Raw genomic sequence first — 20,861 nt, 5'->3', positions numbered from 1 at the left:
TATTTTTTGCAGCATTTATTCCCGGGCCATAAGTTTTTGTTTCTTCAGTTTCTTCTGGGATATCTTTTTCTTCTGTGCAACCTCCTCTTCTGGTTTAGGAACAATCTGTTCTTTTTCAGTAAGGATCATCTCAATGTGGCAGGGAGAGCTCACGTAGGGGTTGATCCGACCGTGAGCTCTGTAAGTCCTGCGCCGCATCTTGGGGGCTTTGTTCACTTGGATGTGCTCAATGACCAGACAATCTACATCTAAGCCGTTAAGTTCAGCATGACTCTCTGCACTTTTGAGCATGTGTAGTAAAAATTCAGCACTCTTTCTGGGCCACCGACCCTGCGTCCAGCCCCACTGTTTGGCCTGTGCACACCTACCAACTCCACCGTTGTAACGACGGAATGGCACACATTTGCTTCTTTAAAGTGACATCCTTCAGGTACTTGGTGGCTTTTCGGATATGCATACCCTTTATGGCCTGGGCAGTTTCACGAGTGTTCTTAAAGTGAACACGAAGATTTGAACCTCTTGATTTGCATGATTTTGTGGGGTTTTCTGGGTCAAGTGAATAGCGCACCATTTTTAGGGGTCACCTCAGGCCGCTTACCGGAAAAGCCAAAAAAAATTTTCTAAACTCACTCACATGTTATATTAGATAACTGATTTGCCTTGGACTGCCTTCTGGCAGAACATGGAAATATCCATGCTATCTTAAACACCACCTGCTATACTTGGGTAAGTATTTTTGGTATCAGTTCAGTTCAGTCACTCAGTTGTCTCCGACTAGAAACTCAAATTGAAGTCCTACAAAAGAAACTCACTTGGCTTCATTCTGATTCCCTTAACATTCCCCTAATGTTTGATCTGTTCAGCTGATCACCCTTAAATATTGGACTTGGCTCAGAACTGTTCCGGAAACTGGGATATTACTCTTAGTAACTTAGCTTCTGTATATTGGTAAAGCACTTGCTTAAATTGTTTACATCTATACCTAATCATTCTTCTGCTTGGTTAAGGATTGCACAGATCACTGTATTTGAGGCAGCACAGTATCACAATGCTGCCAATGATTTTCCTGATCCATTTATTGCCTCTTACACCCAACCCCTGCTTTGAGGGATATGATAAATCCTGAGCAGGCAACCAAGCCACTCCAGTTTTGTGGGACTAGATGTTGCTCCCATGATGTTTTCTCCAGGAAGAATCATAGGCAAAAGGGGGGAATGTAAAAGGTACAACAGCATAAATGACTGATACTGAGGACATCCAGGTTTGCTGCCCATGCTGAACTTTTGCTGAATTCTCTATAAATTTGTTGATATTAGCTCAGTGTCAAAAGGAAAAAATCCTGAGAACAGTACTTTTTCTAGACTAAGAAAACCATACCTTTCCCTAGTAACAGATGAGATGAACTTGATAATCCAATTGTATATAAAATACAAATTTACCCTCCAATCCAAATTCTTGGGAAACAAGAAACTTAAAAAAAAAAAAAAAAAGACACATCAACTTATGGGCTTCACACTCCCTGTATTTCCTGTCAAATGGAATGTCAAGAAACAGGTGGGTATTTCTTACACCACTTCTGCCAGAAATAAAATGTTGAACCCCTTAATTGATTCCCAAAGTCAGAAATTATGGGTCCATGAATATACCTAACTCTTAGCCTATTTTGGGTTACCTCTTTATTTTCTTACATTCTATTTTAAAATCATAAAAAGCAAAAAAGCATGATTCCTAAATTATGCAGCTATGCAGGTATTGCATCTCCTCATGACATAGATATAGGACTTTTCCCTGGAAGGTCACAAAACTTTTTCATGTGTTTCTTAAGAAAAATAAATCACAATCACCAGATATTACTCACTTCTGCTTCCGATGAGAAGCAACTCTTTATGTCAGAGGACGCTCAGGCCTCACATAGGGGTTTTCTTAGTGTCAGACTCATCTACATTATCCCTCCTACAAACAGGTGCTGATGTGCAATTTGATTCTTTTTCCATTTATGATCCAACTGGTACCAAAAAATGCATGTTTTAAGGCTAATGAGAGAACACTTTAGGCCAAATGAAGCTAAAAGATATAAATGCACTTCAAATAATGATTCTGAATGAAGAGAAAAGTAACGAGAGTTGCAAGCAGGAGCACAGGCCTGCCAAATTAAAGAGCCTGTGTGTACCATATTAATATTACTGAAGGAAACGTTCCATTAGCTTACAATTAATATTACCAAAGGAAATGTACCACTAGCTTACAACTTGTATTTTCAAAGTATCCAAAAATTACCTTGTATGCAGTATGCCCATATTACAAACAAGAGGTCAGTAGAGAAGGGACTAGAGTCTTGGGTTAGCAATTACTCAACAATGAACACAAATAAATTGTTATCTGCCCCTAATGACAAAGTGTGGGGAAAAAGTCATAGCAAAATTTCATATCACATCAATAACAAGACATAGACTATACAGGTGATCTAGAAGTAAAATTTAAATTAATACCCCGAAATTTGAGATACAGATTCATCATTCTTATAACTTGTGGTTCAGAAGCAAAGGAGGTATTAGGTTCAACCATAATGCAATAGCTTAATGTTCAGAACATAGTAGCTGGAGTTTAGAGCAGAGTTTTGAAGATGACTCCGTTCCTAATCCAGTGAATGCGAGGAATGAACAGAAGAGATAAGAGCTGTGGTGATGGTTTTCTAGTTTTGAATATGATAACTTACTTGGCTTTATTAATAATTATTGCCAGGTTTTAAGAAGACCAAAACTTACTTACATTTCGTTGTTATTTAGCCATGGTTCTCACTGACACAGTTTTTATTAGAGCTCATTCAAATTCTGTGGTTGTTATTTTACTATAATAAAACACTTGCTTTTACTGCATACAATCAGTAAGCTGAAATTTCTTCACATTTAAACACTGTGTTCCACTTTTTACTCAAAATATTTGTTTTTATGTACTAGAGCTACTTAACCTCTACATTCACTGATAATAGGTATTAATATATTCATTTTACCAGTATTAATATGAGACTTTAGTTCTAGTAAATTTTCTGGCTTTGTTGCCTTGTCTATATCAGTATTTCTGATAATAATACATTTCTTTTTAGACATGTGCACTATACTTCTATTCAAGGTTAGTATAATATTATTGCATATCAGAATTTAGGACTTCTCACATTTTGATATACTATATTTATTTCAACAATATAATGGTTTATGTAACGCACTTTAAAAAATCACTTTTACTATATGATGAAAAGTAATTTTTTCCCCAAAAAATGCCTCCATAAAGTTTCAATGCATTGTGTATGTATACCTTATATCCTACATGCCAACAAATATGATACTTTCAGAACACTGACATCCATTAAATTATTAATTTGCCTTTTCTTGGTACTATAATTTTTTTGATTACATTGTTTTCGTTATGAAATTACATAAGCACTGTAAGTAAAATAAATTATACCTAATTTTACATTTGTACATATTTACATAACATTATAATCAAATCCAGGAAGAATCCAATGTTGTATGATATTAGATCTAGCTAGTGCTCTAAGTTGGTAATAGAAAATATATCAAAAAGCTAAGGAACTAATTTTAACAATAGTGAAAAATAAAAGGAAATTTGTTCAGATTATTAAAGGATTTTAGTATACTCATGCTTTCAAAAAATCAGTACTTTGATAAAAACTGAGAACTGAGGATAATTTTTGTAACAAAAAAGATGCCAGGTTGAGGCATTAATGGAGTCAGAGTATCTCCAATTTCCTCGTTCTATAGATGAGGAAAGAGAAACAAAAGCTGAATGACACATTCTGGACTTTTACTGGCTTTTGCCACTGTTATTTTTGCTTCTGAAAAAGATAATTTGCATCAGACACAAAAAATGCTAAAAACAATGCCCCAATCCATAAAGTCTGGCCAAGTATCTATCTCATTTTTTTTTTTTGGTCAAAATGGAAACGTGGTCCCTGAGGACAGAAATCACAATAATGCATGCCCAGAAAAGGTGGCATGCATTAAAGACTAATTTGGAGAACAGTATTTTCTATAATGTCTAATTTCTGTAGCTGGACCTTGTGATGACATTTCTGCAAAAGAAAAGATACATAATTCTTACAGTTTATACAAATATTCCATAGGGATATTAAAGTTTTTATCTGGTGAAAATGATTTAGTGGGATACAAAATCTTTACCCAAGTAAATAAGAAAATCAGTTGCATTCTCTATGTATTTTCTGAAGACACTGTGGCTCTTAAGATCTTTTTAAAACACTCGAGACATAAAAAATTAATACTACAAAAACTAGCTATTTCTTTCACTCTCTTCTGTGCTGAAGATCAGTTTGCGCAGGTATGCTCAGTCACTTCAGTCATGTCTGACTCTCTGCGACCCCATGGACCATGGCCCGACAGGCTCCTCCATCCATGGGATTCTCCAGGCAAGAACACTGGAGTGGGTTGCCATTTCTTTCTCCAGCAATAAAGTATGAAGTGAGTGAAGGGAGTGAAGTGAAGTCATTCAGTCGTTGTCTGACTCTTTGAGACCCCATGGACTGTAACCTATCAGGCTCCTCCATCCATGGGATTTTCCAGGCAAGAGAACTGGAGTGGGTTGCCATTTCCTTCTCCAGAAGATCAGTTGATCCTAGTTCAAAATACATCGTTATAACAGTGTATCTATTATCTTCACGGTGTGAATAATGAATAGGTATAAGAATTATGGTAGTGTTTTAAATTAATTACATAACTTACTTAAAAGCCATTGTTCTAAATGAACTGTACAGCAAGCCAAAGTAACCAACAACCAAGTCAATCTTGTTATGGTCTCATTATTTTTAATATATAATAATGACATCCTAATATCTGCAATTATATTCCCATTAGGAGATCTATACATCAGCTATTATCACCAAAGTATATCAATTTCTTCAAGCAGATTTTTGGTATGTAAGAAACATAACAAAATTGGCTTTGCAAGAAAATCAAATATTGCCATTAAGGCTTCAAAAATATGAGGTAAAAAAAATGAAAGTTATATACAAAACATTAAATTGTGAACTATAACCAAATTCACAATTTCAATTTAAATGTCAGAGTTAAGATTTTCTATGGCAAAATTATCTTCATTATTCCAAGTTAAACAAAAATTCCTAATACTAATGGTTAGGTTACTCTACCATGTGTCCCAATAAAGGTATACTTCTGGGAACAGTTTTAAATATTATTTTTGTCTGCCTTTTAACATGATACACTGATCATTTCAAACCATAAAGAAAGTTAACAACCCCTTAACTTATAATGACTTTGAAGTTTATTGTATAGCACTTTTATTGAGACATCATGTAACTACTGACCAGGACTGTTTACAAAGGTAATGGTTGGCCTTTGAGACAATTAAAAACTTTTAAGTACTAAAATTTTACATCATGATTTAACTTCAGAAGTGTTAGGATGGTTGAAACTAACAGAAAAGAAAATCTAAAGCAAAAATATAATTATTTCCACAACAACCATATATTCCTCCCATATGAAAGGGAGGAAGGGAAAAAGGAAGAAAAGAAAAAGAAAAGGAGGGGGAAAAAGACAAGAAGAGAAAGAAAGGGGGCAAGACAGGCAAGAAAAATACTTTTTTTTTCCCATTTGCAAAAAGGAGGGGAAATTCTGAGGTCTCAGCAAATAATGTAATCAACAGAGTCACTTTATATTAAGGCATCTTCTTTACATGTTATTGAATCCCATCATGCCTTTCATATTGCCAGCAGCACCCTGTTGAAATTGCCTCATCATTGACTGAAGTCCTGCCATACCACCTAGAGTGAGAGTGGAATAAAATCAGATAATTATTATACAGAACTTGAAACATCTGCTACTTTTGCCTAATAAGTAGTTAAACTTCTAAAAAATATACTGGGTTCTGACTGCAATTTGGTCACCAGCCGTGAAGTACATAAAAACTGGTATTATCACCAGTATCCTCATCTATAAAAGAGAATAAATAACTTACTTCATCTCATTATGAGGAATACAAACTACATGAAAAGATCTTAGAACAAACAGTACCTATCACACAGTAGGGAGTCAGTAAATTGAAACAAAAATATTTCCCTCTGGGAAGTCTGAGTCTTACAAATAGTAATAAATTGGAGCTGTAGTTAATGCAGTGCTTCAAGTAAGAAAACAATTCATCATTATTGAATATCTACTATATGCCCAGAACTGTACTAATTTCCTGCTAAGATATGACCTGTGATTTTACAGGAGAAAGTGAGGTTCAGAAAGTTTAAGGAACTTTTCATAGGTTACATGGTAAAAGTGGAACGTGGTTTTCAAAATTGTTATGTAATTTCAAAGTCTCATCACTAAAACTATCCAGTTTCTAAACTAAGGCAAAAAGTCACCAGAAGAAGCATTAACAAAAGATGATTAGGGACTTCTCTGGTGGTCCAAGGTGGTCCACATGGCCATAAAATGAAAAGAAATAAAAATACAATTTTGGGACTTCCCTGGTAGTCCAGTGGCTAAGACTCCGTGCTTCCAATGCAGGGGGCATGGGTTCGATCCCTGGTCAGGGAACTAGATCCCATATGCTACAACTAAGACCCTGTGTATAGCCAAATATATATTTTTTAAAAGAAGATGATTAAGTAGCTTGCTCAAAAGTCACAAACAGCAGCAGGGGAGTGAATGAAACCTCAGCTTATACAACACTATTACAACCATTCCACTTAGAAATTAGATGGGCCTTTTCCACCATACGCTGTTTGATCTGATTTTCGATTAACAACAGAAGGCTTATTAAAACTCAATCCTTATAAACTAAACCATGTATTAGCAACTGGCAACAACTCTGTAATTACCCATATGATGAAGAACTCTTGGATCCATCATTTTGGCCATTTGTTGATTCAATTTTGCCATCTGTGACTGGCTCACATTCTTAGACATGTCACCACCTAAAAAAATTTTTGTGTCAGTACAGACTGTAATATAATCAGGATATCATAGAAATTGAGTAAATATGAAGAAAAATCCTATAATCTTACTCTAACAAAATTATTTCTATTTATACATATTCCCTTCTAATCTTTGTCCCAATTACATATGTATTTTTAAGAAAGAAAAAGTGAAATTCAATATTAAGGGACATTTAAGGGGCTTTTAAGGACTAAAATTTTTAACACTTTTACTTATACCTGTGAAATGAGCCACTATAAGCAAAACCATATCCAATGGTTATTAATAGTAAGCTGTAACAATTGTTCAGTAGTAATATGGTATAATGCTGAACAAAAAATTTTAAAGATATGGGTTAACTGGGAACGAGAATGGATTACTGATAAATGGTTATGAAAGAAAGAGTCTGAGAGAACCTCAAGATGTATATATCTAAGAAGTTACTATAAATAAAAAGCTTCAGAGAATAGAAAAAAATATAATGAAACTCCATTTATCAGTGAATTTCTACACACTCAGTGAGACTCTACAGCAAAAAGGCAACCATTGAAAGAGATGCACACTGGGGCAGAAGAGAGAAAAGCATCCTTTAGAGAATAACTGCTGTGCTCTTAATACACAGAAAATCAAAGAGATCATTGATGCAACAGCAGTGAATAAGTAGAGCTTGCTTCAGCAAAACTATTTCAAAGAAACATTAACTCCGGTACTTCTCAGGAACATTTGTGAAAATTCAAATCAAAGCTGACCCTGATTCTCTGATCAAAGCTGGCTAATATGAATAAATTAAATGAATTAAGAACTATGAATGAAAGAAGATATGTTTTTTATAAAACATGATAAAAATTTTTTAAAGTTTCATAATTAATAAATCTGTGTAAGATGTGAATTCTATGACCACTGGTGAGTCATTATAAGTTTTTGTCTCTGAGGACTTAAAACTTCAAAACATTATTAAGGCTTTGGTGTGACAAGGATGTGCACCAAATTCACTGCCCACTTCATCTGGTTGTGCCTTTATTGAGTAGTCAAGGCTCAGACTTAAGATCTGACCAACGGATCTGCAGTAGTTCTATCATGAACAGTCAGGGTCATTTGGGAAAGATGTTAAACTGACTTAATGTATTTATAAATCACTATCTGAAATAGTATGTGGTGTTAGGAAATATAACCAATTTTAAACAAGTTTGTCTAACTTTTCTCCCTTGTCACAAAGAAGAAAACAGGATATAGCAGGCAAGAAAAATAAGGAAACTGTCAAAAGACGAAAGGTGATATGTAAATACTCTTCTGTTTTAGAAACCTATTCAGGGATACTATTCATCTTCGGAGCTTGCCTAATCAGGATTTCTTAGATAATAAATTCACTTAATAGTGTTTAAGATAGAGAAAAAAATTTAAAGACAGGGCTAAGACAGTTGACTTTAACTCTTTGGAAAAACAAACTTATCTTTTTACCTTAGATAATACACAGCAAAATACATTCTAAGTGGGATAAAAAGTAAAATCAAAAAGAAAAAGAAAAAAAAAAAACAGAACGAGTAGAAGAAAACATAGGTATCAGAGCTTCCCTGGTGGCTCAGACAGTAAAGAATCTGCCTGCAATACAGAAGACATGGGTCTGATTCCTGGGTTGGGAAGATGCTGGAGAAGGGAATGGCTACGCACTCTCTTGCCTGGAGAGCTCCATAGACACAGGAGCCTGGGGGCTACAGTTCATGGGGTTGCAAAGAACCAGACATGACTAAGTGATTACCACTTTCACACTGTGGTACCAACATGGGGAAGGCTTTTACGAGCATAAAAGAAATCACACCAAAAGGTTTGGCTGCATTAAAAGTGAAAACTTCAGTTTTAACTAAAAATATAAAAATGAAAGGCAAATGAAAAACTGGGGAAAATATTTGCAGATATAATCCAAGAATTTTAAAGAGTTATTACAAAGCAATAAGGCAAAAAATAAAACAAATGGGACAAGAAACCTAAAAAAGAGGGGATTCACCAAGAAAATTTAAACTAGCAAATGTACAAAGAGATGTTAAATATGAGTAATCTAAAACACATATTGAAAAACTGACCATTAAACTGGAAAATACTGAATTATTACCAAACTTACTCAGCATCTCCTATGTTTCTGATCAAAACAGAAAAAATACCTGGCTTCATCGGAGACTGAACAGAAACTGACACAAGAACTGACACTGATATAGAACTGACAGTGATACATCAATCAGCCTAAACATCCAACAAAGATGCACTTGTGCTAAACAAAGATACATACATAACTGGAAAACTACTATCTGTCTAAAGGGTATACTTTGAAGAATACTTGACAATATGGAAAAGAAGTTAAGATCAGAAGAAACCCCTAGTTATATCAAGTGTTATTTGCAGTAAGACCCATGGGATTCACTGGGCAGTGAATGTAATGGGTGTTTTAAACTTTTTTCTTACATTTTCTCATAGTCTCTAAATTTTCCTTAATATATAAATTCACACAAAGTCATTAAGTGTGATTTTTTAAAATATTAGTGTTTATTACCTTGAATCTGAAAACAGATAAATCACAGATCACATTATAAATTCTGGAAGGACTTGAATAAAACATGAAATTCAGCAGTATATTTTCTAATACTGGCAGTTCTTCCTGACTTTAATTTTTAGTTTCTCAACCTCTTTCTTTCCTTTCAGAGTGTCAAATAATGATGTGCTTATTATTCCTCTTACCTTTGAAAAGTCCTTTGATACCTCCCATCTTTTTTACCATCTGTGCAAATTTGGTATACTGGGTCAGAAGTTCTTGGACATCTCTTGTTGACACACCGGATCCTCTTGCTACTCTCTGGATCCTTCCTGGTTGCTTACTGAAAACCTTGGCACCATCAGTACTGTCAAGCTCTGCAGGCAAAGGTCAGTTACGTTCATGTACACACAACTATCATTCACTGTCGAAGCACTTACATCTAAATGTCTCACATACAGAAAAACAAATACAATGGTCAAACCACCAACCAGACTTAACAAATGCTGTTATCATCTGCTGTGTCTGCCTCTGATTTTTAAAAACTAAACATGGAATATATTCAAAAGAGTATTTATAATATTCATAAGCTATAAAAACAATAAAGCAAATACACACATACTCACCTTACAGAAAAATGTCTTTTCTTTGAAAAAACTTTCTGTCCATCCTTTCCATATTTCAAGTCCAAGTGCTCCTCAGAATATATACCAGAGGTATATTTCAAAGAGCAACAAAAGTGCTCACCTTAGCTCTAAATAACTATTATCTTTTAAATCATACATTTAGGCAAATAAACAAGTAGAAGTAGGTAGGTTCTATCTATAATCAACAGAATAACTTATATTTCCTATATAATCAAGTAATTACTACTAGTAATTAATTCTTTCTGTAACATAAAGAATGAATGTAACACAAACACCTCCACTGTTTTGGTAACTCTTAGAATACAAGGTCCATTTCTCATGGCGGTAGTTGCATACAATCTCAGGTACAAAATTTCTATTATGTCTGCATTCTCTCCACAATATCCCCTAATAAGTGATCACCTAACCTTGATCTTAACAACCACAGGAGAGATGACCCACTATCCAAAATAATTCAACCTATGTCATTCTATTATACCTGTAATTATGGAAAATATTTTCCCATATTAATATGAAATACGTTTGTCTGACACTTCTTCCTATTTTGCATAGATGTCTCCTTGCCAGGCACAAAGAATAAGGCTTTCAAATTATTTCAGAGTCATCATGTCTCCTGTGAATTTTCCTCTAGGTGACAAATATCCAACTCTTTTGACTGTTCCTCTTATAATATGGTTTAACACCCCATTTATCATGCTGATTTCCTAAATACATCTTCTAATTTAGCTATGTCCACTAAGCATATTGTCCAGAAATGAACTGAAATCCAGGGCAAGACTGATTACCAATGCAATACAAACAAAGATCAAATTATCTCACAGTAAACTTACAGTCCATTAAAACCTCTAAATCCATTTCATAAATGCAGTTTTAAGCCACATCTCTATGATAAAATATTTTGAAAATGTATATCATATTCTCCTAAGAGCTCAGATGGAGTGAGAGAATGAAAACAAGCTAATAACAGCACATCCTGGTAAGCAGTATGACTAAATTTAACAAAAAGCAGAAGGGACATAACTCAAAGAAGAAAGGAAGTCAAGAAAGGCTCCATGCTGGTGGTTTCTCTTAAACTGTGTAGTCTTGAAGGATGAGTATGAGATAAGAAAAGAAGGAAAGGAGCAAGGGACATTGTAGGAAGCAGAACATGGATTCCCAGAATAAATGAAAATAGTTTTGTGTAGAAGGAACCAAGCATGGATAAGAGCTGAGAAATTAAGAGGTTATAAAAATAAGGACAAGATTATAACAGAACTTGTGTGCCAGGCTATGGAAGTAGCTCAGCAGTGTCCGACTCTGTGTGACCCCATGACTACAGCCTGCCAGGCTCCTCTGTCCATGGAATTCTCCAGGCAAGAATACTGGAGTGGGTAGCCATCTCCTTCTCCAGGGGAATCTTCTAGACCTAGGTATCGAACTCAGGTCTCCTGCATTGCAGGCAGATTCTTCACCGTCTGAGACACCAGGGAAGCCCTATGCCAGGCTGAGGAGTTCGAAATTAATCATTAAGTCAATAGATTTTGATCCCAGAATTGTTATATTTAGAAATATTATTTTTATGGCAGTGAAGAAGACAGATTAAAAGAGGAGACAGATTAAAAGAGAAAGGGAAATGTCAGGAGGCTACTGTAGCAATCCAGGTAAGAAATGTTATGTGTATGAACTAATGCAGGTAACAAAGAGGAGAGAGAAAATACAAGAAATATTTAGGAAGTATAACTCACTAAGTCTAAGGTGATGTTAAGGTTTCTATATTCTACCTGAAGCGAAAAATACTGATATGAATAGACTGGGATAAGTTAAATATGTATATATACTGTAATACCTAGAGCAACCACTAAGAAAAGTAAAATATACCAAAAAATATACAGATACAATAAAACAGAATAATAAATAATGTTCAAACAATCCATAGGAAAGTAGAAAAAAGAAAACAGAAGAACAAAAATCAGAGTGAACAAACAGAACCAAAGATAAAATGGCAGAACTAAATCCTAATATATAAATATCAGTTAAAAGAGGTTATCAGAATTATTAAAAAAAAAAATTACCATGTTGTTGATACAAAATTCATTTCCAACATAAAACAGGTAGGTTAAAGGTAAAGGGATAGAAAAAGACATACAATGCAAACAACTAATTAAAGAAAGCTGGAGTGGTTGCATTAATAGCAGATGAAGTGGACCAGGACAAAGGAGGGCATTACATACATAATGATAAAAGAGTCAAGTCAATTCACCAAGAAGACAAAACAACCCTAAATGTGTATGCACCCAACAAAAGAACTTCAAAATACATGAAGCAAAACTAACACATCTGAAAGGAGAAAAGTCAGGCATCTCAACACCTCTATATCCATAATCAATAAAACCACTAGATAGAAAATCAGCAAGGATGTAAATCTAAGTTGACACCAGTTTCTAGCTTGGATGACTGAGTACATGGATGGAAGTGTCACTCACCAGAGGAGAAAAACTACCTTTTGGAACTTATACTCCTCAAAAAACTCTCAAACATGTAATAGAGATACTTGTCCACCATTTAGTGAGCGTCTAGACAGCAAGTAATCCAGAGTACAGACTCTCAAGCCAGAAGCCCAGCCTCTCCATCCCCTAGCTAGTGACTTGGGCAGATTACTCAACTTCCCTGTATCCTAATCTGTAAAAGCTAGATTGGATTTTGACCCAGAATTGTCCCTTAAGAGTTGTTGTTGGCTGCAGTCCATGGGGTCGCTACGAGCTGGACACGACTGAGCGACTTCACTTTCACTTTCCACTTTCATGCACTGGAGAAGGAAATGGCAACCCACTCCAGTGTTCTTGCCTTGAGAATCCCAGGGATGGGGGAGCCTGGTGGGCTGCCATCTATAGGGTCACACAGAGTTGGACACGACTGAAGCGACTTAGCAGTAGCAGCAATGTATGTAAAGTGCTCATGACAGTTCCTGGGATAGAGTAAATACTCTAGATATGGCTGCAGTTATTAATTCTACACACAAGAATTTTTGCAGTGTTGAAGATAAAGAGATGAGAAAGACACAACCTTATCTGGGTTACTATGAAGGCCAAGAGATCAAGAAAGAGGTAGACACTATAAAAAATAATCAGGTAGTATATATAGAAGTGGTATTATTCAACAAAAGGAACACAATAATAATAAATACTGGCTGAGAACAGACCCTTTTAGCATATATTCCTTTAGGCTGATTGAGGATGAGACCAGTGAAAGAGACTGCAGTTAACAAGAAAAGTAAGGGTAAAAGTGGAAATAAAAAAGTAATAGAAAATAAGAAGAAAACGTCAATGAACATCCAATGTTGCAAAGGTAAAGAAAAAGACTGAAAAGTCTCTACTGGAGTAGACCCAGTAGAAGGTTGTTGTAAATCTTTGTATAATCTATTTCAGAGCAATGGTGGGTACAGAAGTCAGATTTCAGTAGTCTGAGGACACAAACCATTTTTTTAAGAAACTTGACTGAAAAGAGACAGAGTAAAAGTATGAGTGAGAAGTAAAGCCCAGAAAATGTGCAACTGTGAAGCTAATGTTTATATGCTGATGGGTGAAAAAAATAAGTAGGTAAGGAGAGACTGGAGACACAGGAGAGGATTTTACTGATGGAGAAAAGTCCTTGAAAAAGTTTGAAGAATGGCTTGTGGCTGTCACAACCTCATCAGTAAGTTAGCCAAAGACTGAAAAAATTCAACGCCAAACACGTGTATTTCTTTGTAAACAGAGGTCAGATGATAGAGTAGAAGACGTGGCATGCTTGCTGCACTGAATTAGAAAAGGTGCTAAAAACTGGGAAAAAGATAAAGGGGTCATGAGTCTAGAAATACTCGTGGGCTGAGGACCCAGAAGTATAGGAGGGAGGGATAATCTAGGATTACAGAGAGCAGTATACTTGAGAAGACTGAAACCTTAGAGTTTCAGAGCAAAGTTAAGTTGGTCAATATTGCTTAAACTGTCCCTCTCTCACAGATTCCCAACTCCTGTGAGCATATTAGAGGTCTGAGAAGACATGCAATAAATAAATGTACCAGTTTTTAAAAAAAAAAAAACCCAGATTATCTGACTACAGGACTCCCCTTTCAAGTTATTTCTATCAACACCCTGAAGAACTGGTGTTCTCATCACAGAACTCATTTGGAGAAGCACTGTACTAGACATTTCTCTCAAAGATGAAGTCAACCCAATAATTGTAACTTTTGAGCAAGAGCTTTCAAGCAACTATAAATCTCCCAAATAACAATCACTCGTTCTAAAATTTTTCCCATCTTGTCCACAAGAACACAGTGAAAGTCTCAACTTGCTGATATTGAGAACACAGTCCTCCAAGTCAAGAAATCTTACCTTGATCATTCATACTATCCATTATTGTCATTAATTTCTTTAGCCTTGCCATAGACTCTTGTTCATTTCCTTTGCTCATGAAATCTGTTCCAAAACCAGGGATCATCCCCTAAAACATATATTTAAACATAAAAATCAGTAATAGCTTAAGATTAATTGTTCACATTTAACTAATGGCTTTAATATTAAATTTTAAAAGTAACTATTTTTACCCAAATATTAAAATAATTAAAGCAAGTGTATCCACTCTTAGAAATTATAACAAAGTTAATAGAGGTTAGAAAAAAACTTTTTAGGATAACTAACCAAGATCTGACTGAAGGGGCCCATTTTCATGATATTTTGAAATTGCTCATACATGTCTCGCAACGTAAACTGACCTGAAATACAATATAAATGATGCAAATACATTAGAGAGTGACATTTCCATTCAATAAAACTAATATTTTCCTTAATCATGGGCTCATCTTGAAGCACACTTATAACATAGCCAATCAATAAATATTCACTGAGAAGTTACATAAGATTACAGGATGAATGCCATGGAGACATCCTATCCTATAGAAGCTCATATTTTATCTGATAAAATGGATAAATACACACAGGAAATGTGAAAACAAAGGAAACAATCTATACATACTAGGATAACTGAAATTAAAGTATCTGACACCACCAAAAGTTAGAGGATATAGAACAAGCAGAACTCTCATATATTGCTGATGAGAATGTAAAAATGACAAAACTGTTTTAGATTATTTGGAGCTTCTTAAACAGCTAAACTGTCAATAAACTGGAAAACAGGTCAACTCTGGATGAAATACTACTCAGCTATAAAAGAACAGGGTACAGATAAGTAAAACCACTTGGATAAATATCAAAACTATTATGCTGAGTCAGGGAAACCAGGTGGGGAAAAAACTTATATATATATACTCTAGGATTCCTATATGAAGTTTTACTGGGAAGGGGAATAAGCAAACTTCCTAGAGTAATGGAAATGTTCTGTTTCCCAACGAACATCTGTCAAAATTAATGGAATGATATCCTTAGAATCTGAGCATTTCATTATTATGCAAATTAACTTGTTAGAGAAAGACTATTTTCAATTTTTGTGCTACGATATAAAAAAGAACGTACTTGGTTTTAGGCATTCTGAATTTGAAGGAGCAGTAAAATACATCAAAAGAAATGTTCTAGGCAGCTAGAAATATAGAATTAAACAGTGGTAGAGCAGGTTAAGGCTGAAATAGATATTTGGCCATTATACAGAAATGACAATGGAAATTAAGACAATAGAGGAAGTCCACTGTCCAGTCATGGAACACAAGTGTAGAGTTTGAAAATGTAAAAGGCGGATAACACTATTAAATTTGGGGAGCCAAGAGAAAAGAGAAAGTTCACTACATTTGGAAGTAAGGAGGCCCCTGAAGCAAGGGCACACACCTAAAGAGAGACCTAGGCGTTCGAAAGCAGGCTGTCTGGGAATATATTAGAAACCAATCTTCAACTTCAAGCAGCGAAGACAGACATCAAAATAATTATGATGAATAATACAATAATTACAGGGTCCAGTGGAAACACATAGCAGGGGTTCCAAGTCTAGGGATAAGGCAGAATGTTCCTGAAGCATATTTAAGTAGAGACTTGGAAGTATGAGTGAGCCAGTTTGGCTGGGGGTAAAGGAGGACAGAAATAGGAAGAAGAGAGGATAACTACCTGACAGGCAGAGGGCCAGCAAGGTAAAAAAGACTGTAGTGTACATTTGAGAAACTGACAGAAATTCAGCATGACTGGCCCATGGAATGCTAAGAACAACGGTGTCAAAACATGACTCAGAAGATGTGGATTAGATGGTGGAATCATTCAAAAACACTACAGGGGCAACGGGAAGACACTGAAAGATTTTAAGAAAAGTAGTAGTAATAGGATCAAATCTGCATTTCTGAAAGATCATTTTGGCTGGAGTTTAAAAAAACAGGACCAAAAAAAAAAAGAAAGAAAAAAAAAAACAAAAAAACAGGACCAAGGGAAATAATCCAAAAAACTGTAAAACCTGTTAAAAAGCCTTAGAATAAACAATCTAGAGAAGAGATTAATTTAAATAGCTGCTGGGAAGTAGGGGATGGAATGGAGATAATTAAGAGGTAGAATCACTAGAACTAATAATTATTGGGAAAAGGATTGGGCAGAGTGAGGAAGACATGAGTGGATGACAACACCCAAGTTTCTGACTTTGGAAACAAGACAAATGATGTTAACTTTCATAGATGGCAACACTGGGGTGGGAGGTTGAAATGGGAAGATAAGGACAAATTGAAATCAGTGTCCAAGGAACATCAAAGCACAGTCTGGCAAACATACAGATATGAGTCTGAAGCTCAGGGAAAGATGATGACCTAGAAATGATCACTAGAAAACACCACCATCTAGGATGGAAAGACATAGGTACCTGACAAGATGAGTGAGAAGGAGCAGAGGTAGGATAGTATGTGGTCATGGAAATTAATAAGAGTCATGTCATTTTGAGAAAAACAGAAATGATCAATAATAATATATGTTAAATGTTCCTGATGTGCTAGACATTTTATATATATATCAGCTCATCGTCACAACTCTATGAAGAAGATACTTAGTATTATCTACTTTTTACACAGAAGGAAACTGAGGTTATTTTTAAAAGTTCTATGTTGGGTTAAAAAACTTAAGCTCTTAAACATACTTTCATAGGAGTTGTCTTCAATGTGAAGAAAATGTGTATTTAATCTCTTTAAAATTTATGTTTTATTATATAAATATAAAACTTATAAGTAAACAAACAAATCAGAAGAGAGTATTTCAGCTTACTTTTAACCTGTTTTACTCCAAGGAACCCAATGAAAGCTTCAATACTAATCTTAAGGCAATTTGATTATAAGAAAGAAAATAAAACACTCAATTCTACAGCTGCTTAGATGACTGAGATTTACACCGATCTGCATATAAATCACCTAAAAAATAAACACTGGAAGAACTGACTTTAACGGACTTATCACTTCAAAAAATTATAGTAGCTCTATCAAAAGAAAACAAGGGAAGTCATCTGAGATCAAATGCTTTTTGTTACTCATATACCATGTTTCAACTTCTCTATAAGTGCTTCATTGTCATCCAGCTTCAGCTCGTTGACTTTATCTATCAATCCTTCAATGTCACCCATACCTATAAGAGCCAAAACAGTAAAATTAATAACTTATACTTGTTATATTGCTACATTACGCAAAATGCATGCACATATAGTAATAAACCTGTGAGATAGGCAGCTCAGGTATTTCTACAACACTTTACAGGTGTGAAATTGAAGCTAGAGAGGTTACGTAACAAAGCAGTGACTGCAGTCCAGGGTTTAATTTCAAATTCTATGCTCTCAAACATGAAAGTTCTGCTGTCATTATCACTTCTGTTACTACAACCACATACTTCCGTACTGTGCTCTAAAACTTCCCCAAGAACTTTCTATCCAACAGCTCATTATTACCACTCTAAACATGGAAAGCAGGTTACCATCATCCCTATTTTGTAGGTGAAGAAGATAAATCATAGAAGGAAATTATTTTCCTAAACTAGTCAGTGAGAGGGCAGAATTAAAATTCTAATCTGTCCTAAAAAGCCACACTATTTCTTGGAGATTTGTCTATATCCCCACCACTGTACACACCAAGAAGTTTGCTGATGAAAGGTTGTGTTTTGAAAGGTTCAAAGTCATCTATGTGTTCCCCTGTACCAATGAAAATAATCGGACTTTTTGTGGCAGCAACTCTGCAAAGAAAAAGAAAACACAAAATAACCTCAAAAAGGAAAACAAATTTCTAGATGTCAAAGCTTATTAGACAAAGGTACATAGCTCAAGCTTCTTTTCACTAGCTAAAACAGAACTATAGATATATCAGAGGGACTCAAAAATTCTGTTTCTATTTACACTTTCTTCATGGACTATATTAGGTCCACTATTGGAATAGATTTTTAATGATTAATAAAGTCATAAACATACACACACACACACACACATAGCATGTAAGTCCAAGGCACAGGACAACAGTGTTAATGATACTTACGCACTAAGAGCACCACCTCCTTTTGCATGGCCATCAAGTTTTGTCACTATTACTGAGGCTACATCTACTTTATCTTTAAAAGCCTTAGCCTGGGCTTCACAAGCCTGTCCAATGGAGGCATCCATCACATAAACAATGTTATCTGGTTGCTAGAAAATTTAAATAGAAAAGATATGTATTTTAACTGACCTTAGGTAAATTTCATCAATAGAAGCTATAAAAAGTATTTACTATAATTATTCAATCAATAAACATTTACTGTAGAAGTAGTATGTATTAGGCACCATTTAGGTCCTCAGATAGAGATGAATAAGAAAATCCTTGTCTTTATGGGGCCTAAATTGAAGTCATTGGAGACAGATTTAAAAATAGGCAAATAAACATTTCATCTAGTCAAGGCTATGGTTTTTCCAGTAGTCATGTATGGATGTGAAAGGTGGACTATAAAGAAAGTTGAAAAGAATTGATGCTTTTGAACTGTGGTGTTGGAGAACACTCTTCAGAGTCCCTTGGACTGCAAGGAGATCCAACCAGTCCATCCTAAAGGAAATCAATCCTGAATATTCATTGGAAGGACTGATGCTGAACCTGAAACGCCAATACTTTGGCCACCTGATACAAAGAGCTGACTCATTAGAAAAGACCCTGATGCTGGGAAAGATTGAAAGCAGGAGAAGGGGACAATAGAGGATGAGATGGATGGATGACATCACCGACTCAATGGACATGAGTTTGAGTAAACTCTGGGAGTTGGTGATGGACAGGGAGGCCTGGTGTGGTGCAGTCCATGGGGTCGCAAAGAGTTGGACGTGACTGAGAGACTGAACTAAACTGAACTGAAACATTTTGAATATACAACAATTAAAATGGGATGGAGAAAATCAGTTATGAGGTGTGGAAGGCTTCTTTCTTAGGGTGGTCAGAGAAGGCCTGTCTGGAGGTAAAATTTGAGCTGAGATCTGAATAAAGAGGAAAAAGTTAAGCAACAATCTCGAGCAATCACACTCCAGGCAAATGGAACAGCAAATGTAAATGAGAAGAAGAAAAAGCAGAAGAGTGTGGGCTGAAACCAAAATGGATAAAAACAGAGGTAAGGCTATTTCCCTTAGATCTGCTCCACTAAGTCAAAATAATGGCATGGCTAAAACCCAACTTATTAGCACTAACCATTAACCAAAGAATTACTGCCAGCACCTCAATGGCAAATATGGGCTCATAATAGGTGCTACAGATTACCTATAAACCATTTCTTATCCCCAATTTATCTCCATCACGATTTTAAAGAGACACTGAATGATGATGAATACTTTTAAATGCTTCATATCTTTCAAAATTCACCTAAAGCAAATGTTTCTAATTTAAAGAATTTACAGAAAGGAAATGCAATAGTTACTAACGGTTATTCTCAATTTGTTAGTTTTTCTTATACATACTAATAAGATGATTAAGCAATGAAATTTCCAATACTCATGAAAATTTCATATTAATGTAGAGAAGATTAAGTCCTTATCATATAGATAAAGGAGACCAAAATAGAAATAAATTACTTGGAATCTTACAAAAAATAAATTACTTGGAATCTTACAAAAAATCAGGCAAAAAATAATTTATATGGTTCACAAACTCAGTTAAATTTTAACTGAAGTCCTTATAATGTTGTTAAATTAAAGCTACTTACTATAGCATTAGCAACTTGAAGCATTTCTTCAAACAAAGAGTCTTCTTGTTTATGACGGCCACTTGTATCAACAATAATAATTTCAAAGTTTTCATTTTTGAATTTTTCCACTCCTTCAGAGGCAATGATAACAGGATCCATTTCTGTATAGCTATTTAACATGGAAATAATGATTTAACAACCACAACAGCAAAACGTTCAAATACTAGTAATTTGGAAATTGCTAGTATATCTTTATTCTGAAAAAGTCATATTGATCACAATTTCAATTAAGTATAAAATCCAGTAAGTATTAAATATGACAAGCCACTTAAAGAGCAGCATGAAGCAATATCCAGTCTCCAAATTATGAAATCCTGTATGATCCTGCTTTATATCTTTTCTGAATGAGTTGCGTATCCCTCAATTTTTAAAATTTTCTTTAATAACTGAACTTGTATTATATAGTGTTTCATATATGCTTTTCCACTGAACAGTCTTTTGAAAGCATTTTTAAATGAAGTATAGTTGATGTACACTATACATTACAGCTATACAATACAGTGAGTTACAATTTTTTTTTTCAGCTGAAATTGTTGCAAATGGCAAATTTTCATTCCTTTTTATCTGAGTAGTACTG

The 20,861-nt window shown here is 35.0% G+C and overlaps 1 protein-coding gene and 1 pseudogene across 3 annotated transcripts in view; both read right to left on the bottom strand.

Moving 5' to 3' along the window:
* Window positions 1-4,723, bottom strand: LOC113880012 (annotated as a pseudogene). Its single transcript, XR_003507564.1, has one exon. The product of XR_003507564.1 is annotated as a 60S ribosomal protein L17 pseudogene (transcript).
* A 567-nt stretch (window positions 4,724-5,290) lies between these two features.
* Window positions 5,291-20,861, bottom strand: part of SRP54 (signal recognition particle 54) — a 36,411-nt gene continuing 20,840 nt past the window's right edge. For both annotated transcript variants that reach the window (XM_027521962.1, XM_027521963.1), the window contains 9 exons: window positions 20,243-20,393; window positions 18,565-18,713; window positions 18,168-18,268; window positions 17,585-17,671; window positions 14,780-14,853; window positions 14,474-14,582; window positions 9,684-9,854; window positions 6,860-6,955; window positions 5,291-5,812 (listed from right to left, as the gene is read on the bottom strand). In XM_027521962.1, the coding sequence (XP_027377763.1) occupies window positions 5,721-5,812; window positions 6,860-6,955; window positions 9,684-9,854; window positions 14,474-14,582; window positions 14,780-14,853; window positions 17,585-17,671; window positions 18,168-18,268; window positions 18,565-18,713; window positions 20,243-20,393 (1,030 nt within the window). In that variant the 3' untranslated portion in view covers window positions 5,291-5,720. The remainder of the gene's footprint in view (window positions 5,813-6,859; window positions 6,956-9,683; window positions 9,855-14,473; window positions 14,583-14,779; window positions 14,854-17,584; window positions 17,672-18,167; window positions 18,269-18,564; window positions 18,714-20,242; window positions 20,394-20,861) is intronic.

This window comes from Bos indicus x Bos taurus, chromosome 21, assembly GCF_003369695.1.
Source record: "Bos indicus x Bos taurus breed Angus x Brahman F1 hybrid chromosome 21, Bos_hybrid_MaternalHap_v2.0, whole genome shotgun sequence".
NCBI lineage: Eukaryota > Metazoa > Chordata > Mammalia > Artiodactyla > Bovidae > Bos > Bos indicus x Bos taurus.
Note: the sequence above shows the minus strand (reverse complement) of the source record. Positions and strands in the feature narration are given on the sequence as shown.